This window comes from Narcine bancroftii, chromosome 3 (genome assembly GCF_036971445.1).
Source record: "Narcine bancroftii isolate sNarBan1 chromosome 3, sNarBan1.hap1, whole genome shotgun sequence".
NCBI lineage: Eukaryota > Metazoa > Chordata > Chondrichthyes > Torpediniformes > Narcinidae > Narcine > Narcine bancroftii.
In genome coordinates, this window is record NC_091471.1 from 140,419,089 (window position 1) to 140,432,515 (window position 13,427).

The 13,427-nt window shown below is 38.4% G+C and overlaps 1 protein-coding gene across 3 annotated transcripts in view; it reads left to right on the forward strand.

Annotated features, from left to right (window-relative positions):
- intu (inturned planar cell polarity protein) overlaps positions 1-13,427 on the forward strand; it is an 87,512-nt gene that overhangs the window by 14,335 nt on the left and 59,750 nt on the right. For all 3 annotated transcript variants that reach the window (XM_069925242.1, XM_069925243.1, XM_069925244.1), the window contains exons 2-3: positions 3,181-3,776; positions 8,890-8,975. In XM_069925242.1, coding sequence (XP_069781343.1) covers positions 3,181-3,776; positions 8,890-8,975 — 682 coding nt within the window. The remainder of the gene's footprint in view (positions 1-3,180; positions 3,777-8,889; positions 8,976-13,427) is intronic.

Genomic DNA, 13,427 nt, shown 5'->3' on the forward strand with positions numbered 1-13,427 from the left:
GCACGAAAATTTGCAGAACAATTACAAAAATAGACTGAGGGAGGAAGACGGGTAATGAGAGTTAAAATGATCACGATTGATATGTATGTGGGTAAAGACAAAAATAGACTGAGGGATGAAGACGGGTAATGAGAGTAAAAATGATCACGATTGATATGTATGCGGGTAAAGAGGTATAAGAGCGAATAGAGACAATGTGCATACGTGAATGTATCTGTACTTAGAGGAAAATATAGATAGTATAGACAAGAATTAATAAGGGAAGGTAATGGAATAGAGAGAATAAGGAGGGAATTAAAAGAGTGACCTTTGTGACATATGAAAAGTGAAATCTTTTCTTGGGGGGCGGGGTGGGGGGAAATAGCGGTCACTGCAAAATCAGTTGACGCTTGCGAGTGGATTCGCAAATCCAAATGGAGAGGGGAGATGTGGTTGTACGACAAGGGATAAAGGACAACTCAGGAGGGGAAGGGGAGATTGGGGATAAATAAGATAGAAATAGGAGAATAAGGAAAATGTTGGATGTTGTAGGAATGTTGTCTTATAAAGAGTTGAAAATAAGAAAACAGAAATGGAAAAGGAGGACAGGTAATGATGGAAAAACGGAAAGAGAAGATAAACAAAATATAAAAGGGCTACGCTGAACTATATGACTTTAAATATTAATGGAATACATAACCAAATTAAAAGGAAGAAACTACTAAATTTAAATGAATAAATGTATTCCATTAGAAAAAAATAACATATAGGTTAAGAAATAATATTGAAATATTCGAACAAGTATAGGAGCCTTACATTAAATACAATAGCGAAAACCTACCGGGGACAAACATTACCTAAGTTGATGGAAGGAGAAGGAAAGAAAAGAATGGACTCAGTAGAATTTCTGGTGTATTTTTGTTGAATGACAACATTGTCTGACTGGCTTAATGCAACCTAGATTGTATACCTAAAATGGATGAGAGGGGGGGGTGGCTTGGGAGGAGGGCGGGGGGAGAAAAAGTCACTGTATATGTGTGAAAAAGAAATAGTGTATATCATGGCTAATGTGATTTATGTTGTGAAAAATAAAAAATTTAAAAAAAAACTGCAAGAAAAGGAGAACGAGGAAACAAACGGTAAACCTAAACAAAAATGGGAACAAGATCTAAACATAAAGATAAAGAATGAAACATGGGAGAAGCAATGCTCCGGAACTATGAGTAATACAATAAACACGAGGTTACGCATGATACAATATAACTGGATACACAGGCTATACATCACACCTCAAAAGTTAAATAAATGGGACCCAACAGTATCAGACAGATGTTTTCGCTGTAAAAAGGAAATGGGAACAACAATTCATGCAATTTGGACATGTGAGAAAGTGAAAAAATTTTGGGAAGATCTAAACCAGATATAAAATAAAATCACAAAAAGCAATATACCAAAAAGCCCAGAGATCTTCCTCCTAAGTAATATAAGAAACAAAGAATTTGGACTCGATTTGGATGGAGCACAAAAAAGATTTGTTATGATAGCCCTAGCTGTAGCAAAAAAAAATGTATTATGTCAACCTGGAAATTAGAAGACAACTTGAGAATACAACAATGGTATATAGAAATGAATAAATGTATTCCATTAGAAAAAATAACATATAATTTAAGAAATAACATTACAATATTTGAACAAATATGGGAGCCATACATGAAACACAATAGAGAAATCCTACCATGGACTTCCATCACCTAAAATGACAGAAGGAGAAGATAACGAAAAGAACTGACTCAATAAAATTTCTTGTTTATTTTTATTAAGTGACAACATTGTTTAATGGGTTTAATGTATCTTATAGATTGAACTTCAAATAAATGGGGAAGGGGGTGAGGGAGGGAGAGAAGGGAGGGGGAAAAAGGGGGAGAAAACGACACTGTATATATTTAAGAAGAAAAATGTCTGTATGTACCTTGGTCAATATGGTTTATAATGTGAAAAATAAAAAAAAATTAAAAAAAGATTGACAGAGTTGTGGATTGAACTGAAGGTTGTGGAAGATTTCAAGAGGATATAGACAGAATGCAGATTTGGGCAGAAAAGTGGAAGATGGATTTCAATCCAGATAAGGGTGAGGTGATGCATTTTAGAAGGACAAATCAGAAAGCTGGGTACAGAGCGTGGATGAACAGAGGGACCTTGAGGTTCAAATCCACACATCCCTCAAGGTTGCCGCACAGGTTGATAGGATAGTTAAGAAGGCCTATAGGAATGAAATTCAAGAGTAGAGACATCATGTTGCAATTATACAAATTTCTGGTGAGATCACACTTAAGAATATTGTGTTCAGTTCTGGTCACCTCATTATAGGAAGGATGTGGAACCTATGGAGAGGGTGCAGAGGAGATTTACCAGGATGTTGCCTGGATTGGAAAACAAGTCTTATGAGGCAAGGTTAGCTGACCTGGGACCTTTCTCTTTGTAGTGTCGAAGGATAAGAAGAGGTCTTCAAGATTATGAGAGGCATCGATAGAGTGGACTGCCAGTGCCTGTTTCCTAGGGCAGGATCAGCAAACACCAGACGACATATGTACAAAGTTAAGGGAAGGAAGTTTAGGGGAGACATCAGGGGTAAGTTTTTTTACACAGAGAGTTGTAGGTGCCTGGAATGCCTTGCCAGGGATGGTGATGGAGTCTGAAGCATTGGTTGCATGTAAGAGACTTTTAGACAGACATGTGGATGAAAGTAAAATAGCGGGTTATGCAGTAGGGAGGGTTTAGTACTTTTTTTTTTGGAAGGAATATATGAGTTGGCACATCATCAAGAGCCATAGGGCCTATACTGTGCTGTATTGTCCTGTTTTTCATCACTTTTTTAGTGTGTTAGTATTTAACTAGAAAAAAAACAACAGGTAGTTAAAGTAGAAGCAGATGTTCAAAATTTTTTTCTGTAGTCTTTACAAAACTAAGAAAGGCAGATATAGAGAACTATTGATGTTTCTCTCTTGTTCTTCTTCTTTGGCTTGGCTTCGCGGACAAAGATTTATGGAGGGGGTAAATGTCCACGTCAGCTGCAGGCTGTTACATTGCAGTTAAAACAAAAGCATTGTAAAAGTTAGAGAGTGATCTTGTGGCTTGGAGCAGTTGCTTGGAATCGTTCTCCTTTTCCTCAAATTCACCTCTATTATCTCTTTATTTTTGCAGTGATCTTGAACCCGAGTGGTTGGATGATGTGCAGAAGAATGGAGAGCTGTTCTACTTGGAACTGAGTGAAGATGAAGAGGATGCACTTATACAAGCAAATGCATTGCCAGTATCTTATACTAATCATGTCAGATTCAGTGATAAAGAAGCGGAGATCATCACTGATCACAAATCGAAGAAGCCTTGCATACATGATCATAAACTTAAAAAGCTCGCTAATGTTTTGAAAAAGAAAGGTCTTGTACATGGACATTCTTGCAAAAAAGTGAATGAACAGAGAGATAATCAGCCACCAGGACCTGTTTCAATATTGAAACACCATCCCAACTCTAAAACCAGAGTACCTGTGCAGTTGTCTTACAAGGATGTGCTTGTTTATATTAATCCAAATAAAGTAAACAATGAATCACTTACTGAAGGGGTAAAGCTGTTGGAGGCTTGTGTAGGAATTATTCATCAGCCTGCAAGTAAAATTCCAGCAGACAAAAAACATTTCAACACATTCACAGATGCTAAAACAACAGCAGGAGAGAAACTTATTGTACAGAGTTTGGTGCATGGCAGTGCAGCGATGAAATGCGGTCAAGTATTTATCGGTAAGATCATACGAGCAAAATGTATTTTTGTGAATGAATAAATTGATGAATAACTCATTTGAACATTAAATCTTCAACACTATGTGTATGCTATTTCCATAATCTTCAACAATTTCTTCAGATGGAGGGTGGTAAATCTGTGGAATTTGTTGTCACAGGTGGTTGTGGAGGCTAGGTTATTAGGTTTATTTAAGATAGCGTTTGATGTTTTCTTGATTAGCCAGGGCATTAAAGGTTATGGGGAGAAGACCAGACTGTGGGACTGAATGGGAAAATGGATCATCTTATGATTAAATGAAAGGGCAGACTTAGTGGGCTGAATAGCCTATTCTGCTCCTATGTCTTATGGTCTCTCACTGGTTCTAACACTACCACCTTTGTTCAGACAACTGGTAATTACAATGTTGAAAGTAGTGTTACGAGCTCAGAGGACCCCAAAACCCAGCAGCAGGAGAAATTCACCAAGACAAACGATTACTGAAACAAAAGTTGCTTTTAATTTTCTTTAAACATAAAAACAGGATCAAACTTTAACTTATTACTAGTAACTTAACCCCCTTCTAATTCTAAGCGCACCTGTATGTAATGTGTATATGTTCAGGAAAATTCTTTGATTCACAGTACAATCATTCACTTCTCACTTCTCCATGTTCACTGGTATCAGGCAATTCTTATACTGTGCACAGAATTTAACATTTATGAATTTTCACCAGGCTCTGGTGCTTAAAGTTAAATGGTTACCGCTCAGGAAGGTTCATGTTGGTTTCAGAGAGAGATTTGTTGATGTTTAAGGATAATTAAAAGCAAACTGATTCCTTTGATCAGCCATTTCATGTCTTGCTGCAGAAACTTGCCCCATCATGAGTTTTCCAAATGATAACCACTTCTTCCAGGTCACCACAGAGTTCCTCTTGTTTCCAGGAGAAACACTCTAGCCAGCCATTTCCTCTTGTAAGGACTATAAGGGTTTTGAACAGGCTGAACTCACAACTCACAACCTGTCTTCAAAATGGGGTTTTCAACAAGCCTGCCAGCTTGCCATGTTGCAGCCTCAAAAAGTTACTGAAGAACTGAGTTCTCTCTTTAAAAGAGAAATCTTGTTTGGTCTTTCCTCTCTCTCTGCTTGTAAAAACCAGAACTCCTTGCAGGGTTCCAAACCCAATTCTTGAAAGATCTTTATCAGCACTTGAGCCTGGACACTTCCATTTGGACCTGCTTTGAAGTTCTTTCCCAAAGCAGTTCCATTGTCTTTGCAAAATCGCTAGTGCTTGAATGTCTAGCTTCAGCCAAAGCTCTTGCATTTTAAATGATAGGTGAAGCGTGTAAGGATTATAATATTTTGGGAGAATTTGGTAAAATATTTGGGGAGAATTTGTAAGATTTAGAGTAGGTTACAAACATACAAACATTTTAAAACAGATCTTATTTGAAAGACTGAAGAAATACTGAAGATCTCTGGAGAATGTAAGCACCTTTCACAAGTAGGTGTTAATTGAACTGGCATCATAAAATGAGTGGAGTGGAGAGACACTCTGGCTGTTGGAAGCTCTTTTCAACGGTTTTGACAGAGTGCGCAGAAAAGTCACTCCTGGGTTTTGTTGATCTAAAAACAGATGGGAGCAGAAGAAAGAACTCCTGTTGTTTGCTGGAAAAGGTGGGGGTTTTGCAAGTGAGTCACATGGGCTTTCTGGAAGCCAGTTGGAGAGAGAGAAGAGAAACCCTCTTCCTGCAATCCAGGAAGAACTGATGAAAAGTTCCAAAAGCAGTGGATGGCTGGAAGTGCTATCTGCCTGATGTTTCTCTTGGACTAAAAGGAACAGAAGGAGCTCTGTCCTAACCTGAAAGAAAGAGGTTACCATCTGGAAAACCCTGATGGGGCAAGTTTCATCAGTGAGACCTTGAGGTGACTAATGGTGGTACCTCAGTTGTGGAAGTCCTGGAACAACAAATCTCTCTCTGCAAACCCTACAAGAACCTTCCTGAGCGGTAAACATTTACCTTTCAAGCACCAAAGCCTGATGAACTTTATACATGTTAAATTCTGTGCACAGAATAAGAATTGCCTGCATCCAGAGAACTTGGAAGAAGGAGAAGTGAGATTGAACTGTGAACCAAAGAACCTTTCCTAAATTTACACACACATTACATACACATGCGCTTAGAACTAGAAGGGGGTTAATTTGCGTTAGTATAAGTATAGAGATAAGTTAAAGTTTGATTTTATTTTTATGTTTGAAGTAGATTAAAAATAACTTTTGTTTTTAAAAACCACTTGCCTTGGTGAATGTCTATTGCTGCTGGGTTTTGGGGTCCTTTGGGCTCGTCACAAGTGTAAGTATCTGTTTGTGAAGTGACCTTCACTAAGCTCCCTACAATCTATCACTTTTAAAAATATATTTATATTTAATATATATAATATAACCTGTAACAGTAGTGATGTCAGTACATGGTACTGGAATTGAAGATTTTAAAGTTTTCAAATGAACACGTTATGGAGAGGCTTTGGGATTATTGTTTGGGACCTGATGAAGATTTGTGGGCAAATTTCAAATCCCTTTTTAGTTATCACTTCAGATTGCTATATGCAACTAACTTCAGTTGGAGTGAATCATTTATTGTGGCTTCCAAGAGAGTTCACCAACATTAGCTAACTTCCTTCATGATTTTGAGAGAGAACCAAGCGCTTTGAAGTAGACTGTTTGTAAGAGGCTCTGGCAACATTCCACATTAGAGTATGGGAATCTACATGACAAAGTGGAAAATGACCTGGTTTTGTCTTGTCTCAAGATACAGGATAAATTCATTTGTTGTCTTTTCTTTCTCAAAGATCAGAATCATACATTACACTGATAAAGGACTTTCTTGGATCGGTGACCTAGACTTAATGTAATGAACTTTGTTGTTACTTTCTGTCCATTATAAATTCTTATTTATTATATACAAAATCAGAAATGCAAGTTTACACAAAAATTGCCTTTTATCTGCCACAAGGCAAACAAAGATTTGCCATCAGCATTGCCTGGTGCCCCTTACAGTCAGAAAGAGAAGCAAAAGAAAGTCCCCTCAGAATTGCAGAGTGTCTGGATTCACCTCCAGTACTCCCTGCACTGTTCCTCTGGAGTCTGCAACCCCTCTTGGCCATTGCTGAACAGGCACTGCTGTCTTGGGCCCAGACCCTGTGGTTGCAGGATTTTTAATAAAACACCATCAGATCCTTTAGAAGGCTGTTTAATGCAGATTGTTGGACCCTGCTGGGGAGCACTTTGTCTCTGCTCCCCACTCTTCCCGGGTCCGCACCAGCCACAGCGCTGCCATTACAGCAGCTTCGGGAGTGCCTCCATTTATTTTTTGATCGAATGGAAGCAGTATTTAATTTCAATCAAATTCCAAAGCATTGTTGCAAATATCATGAACATCTCCACAAGATAACCTTTTCTTGACTTTTAGTGACATCACCTTCACTGAACATGCTGAAATTGCCTTGCCAGAAACAAATGTTGTAATTACAATAATAGATCAGTCTGGGTATACTACAGCAAGTGATTAATTTTCTAACAAACCAAAATCTTTTTAACCATCTGCAAGTCATTTTGTTTACTGAGATTAATTTGGCTCTAGAAATAGTCGAGAGGTTTGTTGCTATGCAGGACAAAGAAGTTACCGTATATATCCACGTACAAGATGACTCCAAGAATTTCTACCTAAAATGTCAATTTGAGTTATATTCACTGTATAAGACTACCCCTAGTCTGGCACTTGCAACTGACCAGTTGAGTGATGCTATCACAATATTTTGAAAGAAAACTACATTTTAAAAGTAAATGGATTGTCCTTACAATATATCTCCTTAACTTTTAAGGTAACAAATCACAATTTATTCTGTTTTGTATATCTGGATAATTATTTGATGTAAATGCTCTGTAGAAAAGTAAGTTAACTTCTATACACAAGTCAGTGCAGCAAATTTTTTTTAATCACAGTTGACATATAGAACAGACTGCACAATGTTATTGATTTCAATTACATTTCAAATAGAACCCAAGTATTTGGCTTTAATGGAATACTGAACTTTCCATATATAATTTCTTAACCATGTTTGCAGTCTAAAACATCCTTATTGCTAAGTCACCAAATCTGAGATATCAGTAATTGTATTAATCACAGAAGCTAAATTTAAACTTCATGTTTAAATCCAAATGCATACTTCTGAATTGACAATTTTAAACTGAAGAAAGGTTGAGCTAAAGATTAGCAGGTCAGCATGCCAATGAAGGAGATCCACAATGCTATAGTTACCAAACAGCAGGAGTTTGTGCAATTTGATAAATTCTTTTTGCTAGGGAACCGATGAAAAAGAGGACATTGAATTAATGTGGGGTAGGGGGAGATGTTCAGGATCAGACAGATATTTTTCACACTCACTTTATCCTAACTGGGGCTTCCTTTTCGCAATCACTCTAAACCCTGCCCTGTTTCCACACTCACTTTAAACTTTCTGGGGCCTGATACCATGCTTCCCTTAACTCACGTTTCATGGAAAATTTATTGTGTAACATGTATTTTTTAAAGTAAATTAAAAGTTATGCTGGTGTTGTAACAGAAGTAGCATCCATTTATTTGGAAATCTGCCAGATGAAGGCACTAGATTATGTTTTACAGTCATGAATCAGTCATTCTATATTGCTCCACTCAGAATAAATTTTTGTTGATGCTATTCTGTCATTCATAGTATATGTATTTTCAAAATGTACATCAGTTACTGGCTAAGAGGATTATCATTATCATCTGATCCTGTGATTTTGTCAATCACATGCTTGATCAAACCCAGTGAAACCATTCTGAAATAGTTTAGCTTAAGTAATATTTATTGTGGTGTTATTGTTAGATCATTTAGTAGTTTTATAGTAAATAATTCATATTGAAATATTAATGCAGAGTTTATTTTACAACCTACAGATGACTATATTGAATATGGTTCAAAATAAAAGGCCTTTTGAGAACTCTTTTTGGGAATCATAATAAAAGAGTAAATTATCAATTGATTATTTGAAAGCATAAATTCTTTAAAAATTATTAACCATACAAGTAATAACATTGATTTTCTCTCTGTCAGGTGATGTTCTAATTGCTGTGAATGATGTGGAAGTAACCACTGAGAATATTGAACGTGTTTTGTCATGTACACCAGGTCCAATCCAGGTATATTTATGAACAAAAAAAAATAAGATTAAACATTGTTTCTTTCATCTGGAAACCTATTGCACATCATTCCCAGATGTCATCAACGAAGTGGACTATTTTTCTGCATGTAAATAATCTGAAGTAGATTGCCCTTCCACACATGACTCAATATATCATCATCTAATATCTTCCCACACATCTGCGACAATTGTGCTCGCTACCTCTTTGAAGACTTCCAATTCTCTGACCTCCACCTCACCTTCACCAAGGAGGGACAGTCCCGAAACTCATTCATTCCCCTTCAGGAAGGCCTCAGAACCTACCACTTCTTTCTTGAACACAGAGCTGCTCTGGCCTCTTACTAACACTCTCCTCCCTTATGCTTGGTGAAATTTGTCATTTTCCATCACAACATCTCCTTCAACTCCTCCCATTTCCTCCATATCAGAGGCCCCAATGTCTTTTGTTAGGTATGTGTAACAGTTCATGTTCCAGTCCTGCTCTGGTACTAACTCTTCCTCCACAACATCAGGGACTGCATTGGTGCTACCACTTGCACCCCATGCTTAGCTGACAATTACATTAACTTAGTAAACACACCAAAATGCTGGAGGAACTCCACCAGACTTTTAAGCATCTATAGGAGACAAAGCTATATTGCTGACGTTTCAGGCCTGTGCCCTTTTTCCTTGGAGAAGGGCTCAGGCCCGAAATGTTGGCAATATATCTTTGTCTCCTATAGATGCTGAAAAGACAGGCTGAGTTTCTCTAGAATTTTTCTCCAATTAATATGGATTGACGCACACCTCCAGATGTCTTTCATTCAGCCAATACTTCTCCATTTCCCTGTGCTTCCATCCTCAGCCCATCTCTCCCCAGGCAAAGTAAGGACAGAGTCTCTTTGGTTCTTACATTCCATCCCACCAGCTTCCGCATCTGTTGCCACTTTCATCAATGTTCATGCAGTCCCACGATCAGCCAAATTTTCCCTTCCTCACCCCGATCACTTTTTGCAGGGATAAGTCTCTCTGAGATTCGCTGGTTCACCCTCTTGAGCACTTCCTGCTGTAATTATAGCAAGTGCAAAAGTTGTTCTATATCTCTCCTGTCACACCTTTCAGGGCCACAACATACCTTCCCAGTGAGGCAGACCTTCATGTACACATTATCCAACTTAATTTACTAAATTCACTGTACTTAGAATGGCCTCCTCTGTGTCATTGAGATCAAATGTATATTGGGTGACTGCTTCACTGAATACCTTCTCTCTGTCTATTGGTCTAAGCTAGAACTCCCATTAACCATTTCAATTTTTTCACCACTTCACACAGACATGTCTGTCTTGGGTGTGTCCATTGCCAGGGAGAGGACAAGTGTAAACCTGAGGGCAACATATGGTATTTTTCGTCAACAGCCTTAAACCCAATGGCATGAACATAGATTTCTTTCAATGTTAGGTAAACCCCACCTTGATCTGTTTCCATCTCTTCTTTATTTACTGCTATTGTTACTTTTTTTCTCTACTGTTCTTTCCAACCCTATCTTCTTCATTAAAATCTTTTCAATAAAAGTCATGAGGAGAGTTTGATTTGAATCAAACCCACATGGTCAATATATAGAAATTTACCCGAGCAAGTTGTTAATTTTATGATAATATAATTTGAAAATTGTTTCACTGAATTGTTTTTATATTCCTATAATAGCGTAGAATTTCATGGTCATAATTATGTTTCTGTTGATGTATTGGTATTATTGGGCACTTATTGAGGACTGTCTTGTATGAAATATGTTCATGCCTCAACAATTGGTGTGCATCAAGAATTAGCCAGTACTCATTGGAGCACAAAAATTACAAATTCCAGAGTAAATTATACAATACTAATCTTTGCATATTTATGGTTTAAAATTTTCTATTGCAATTGCTGAAAATTTGAGATGATAATGACAAGCTCAGCCCTGGGGCCAAACTGACCTGGACAAGCAACTACATATTTCTCTAATCAAAAAGATTTAATGATTGAGAAATAAGCAGAAGAGTGAGAGACAAATAAACACCAGTTTGAGTGGGTTAATTCAGTTTCAAGTTAGGTACAAGAAAACACTTCTATTCTGAACCATCAACGGGCCACCATGTTGTCATGCATTTTGAACCTCCAATCTTAATACCAGTTTTCTGTCTTGATTGTGTATACACCTCACCAAAACAGACCGAGGTGGTTGACCAGGCAGCAGTTTCCTTCTCATCGCTCTGTGGGCCCTATTCAATTCCAACCCGTCTGCAAACATATCTGATCTTAAAATCTCTGGAATCCATTTTTGAAAAAACTTTACTAGATCAGAGCCTTCAAAATCTTATGGAAGTCCCTCTATCTGCACATTATTCCTATGGCACTGATTTTCCAAAGAATCAATTTTCTTCAGTAAATCATTTTTCTCTAATCTCCATCCAGTGAAAGAATCATCAAAAGTATTCAACATCTGTTAACATTGATCTAAATCACAAAACACTCCTGTTCGGCTCCGAATCATGGGTCCTCTACTGGCATCACCTACGGCTCCTAGAACGCTTCCACCAGCGTTGTCTCCGCTCCATCCTCAACATTCATTGGAGCGACTTCATCCCTAACATTGAAGTACTCGAGATGGCAGAGGCTGACAGCATCGAATCCACGCTGCTGAAGATCCAACTGCACTGGGTAGGTCACGTCTCCAGAATGGAGGACCATCGCCTTCCCAAGATCGTGTTATATGGCGAGCTCTCCACTGGCCACCGTGACAGAGGTGCACCAAAGAAGAAGTTCAGGACTGCCTAAAGAAATCTCTGGTGCCTGCCACATTGACCACCGCCAGTGGGCTGGTATCGCCTCAAACAGTGGCGAAAGAATTTCACATCTTGGCGCCTCACAGTTCGGCGGGCAGCAACCTCCTTTGAAAAGACCGCAGAGCCCACCTCACTGACAAAAGACAAAGGAGGAAAAACCCAACACCCAACCCCAACCAACCAATTTTCCGCTGCAACCGTGTCTGCCTGTCCTGCATCGGACTCGTCAGCCACAAACAAGCCTGCAGCTGACGTGGACATTTACCCCCTCCATAAATCTTCGTCTGCGAAGCCAAGCCAAAGAGAAAGAGAGAAGAGATATCACAAACACAATCCTCCAGCTTATCTTCCATCTTCTTAACCTTCTCTTGTACTTTATTTACTACTTTATCAATTTTACTACATCAGCTTTAACAGTTGCTATTTCTTCCATAACATTAGAAAGCTTGTTATTCACAGATTTAAAACCCAAAGAAATCTGTTGAGACATTGCTTGAAATTGTTGTTCAAAATAATCTTCACGTTTATCTGTAGGCCTCCCATGAGGTGCAAACCCTTCTTCTTCCTCATTAAATTCCAGTTCTTCCTCTGAGCTCCTGCCCCCAGTTCTTCAGCCTCCACCACAGTTACTCTTTTACTTTCCCCCCCACCCCCATGGGTTTTAGGTCGACCCTCCACTGACCTAGACTCACTGGGTCGGTAATCACCAGCTCCCCCCACCCTGGTGGAAGAAAAATACTTGGTATAGTGCATGTGCACACTACTTCTTCAGTGTCAATGGAAGAGTGTCGCTTGTCGTCGGTGCCATCTTAGCCGGAGCTCCGCGGCACTGCCGCCAACTTCATTCTTTGAGTCACCGGTTTTCGCTGGGGGCGAGGAGGAACATGACTCAAATCCCCTGGATCCAGCTCTGAGGTAGGCTTTAAAATCAGTTTCTTCATCGTTTGAGCTCTAGTTTTCATAATTATTTCTGCTTTTGCTTATAATACTTTGTTAAAACTTTTATACTGTTAGAAAGGTATTTCAAAACTGGCTTTTCTTTAATCTGTCAGGAGAGATATCCACCCACATCTCTTGCCTACGCCATCATGCCACTCCCCCCTTCATTGCTAAATCTGAAAGAATTTCATAAAGGCCACTAACCTAAAATTATTATAGAAATCTAAACTAGTGAAATACCTTAACGCAACTTTCTCAGCAGTGTCAATTTGATTACATTTCTGGCTTTCCTAATTCTTGTTGACTGAATGGAAGGTCATTTCCGTATCTATCAGAACTCTTAGATCACATTCAAAAACAGCACCTTTGCCCCATCTGCCTATCATTGACTAAATGATTTTTCTTTTAAACTGCTGATGCTAGAAATCTGAAATAAGAACAGTAAATGCTGGAAAAACACCACAGATCAAGCAGCATTTGTGGAAAGATCAATAAAATTCTGACGAAGGATCCCACAAATACTGCCTGATCTTTGAGTTTTTGTGTTTTTATTCCAAATATTAAGCACCCATTAAAACTAATAATATATTAATCCCATTTTTATTTTATATTTACTACCTACTCAGCGTGACTTGGATTTGTGAGGCAGTAACTCCGCTAACTCCACCACTCAGCCAGTACAACTTGTGGATTGCCAGATTTTTAGGTTT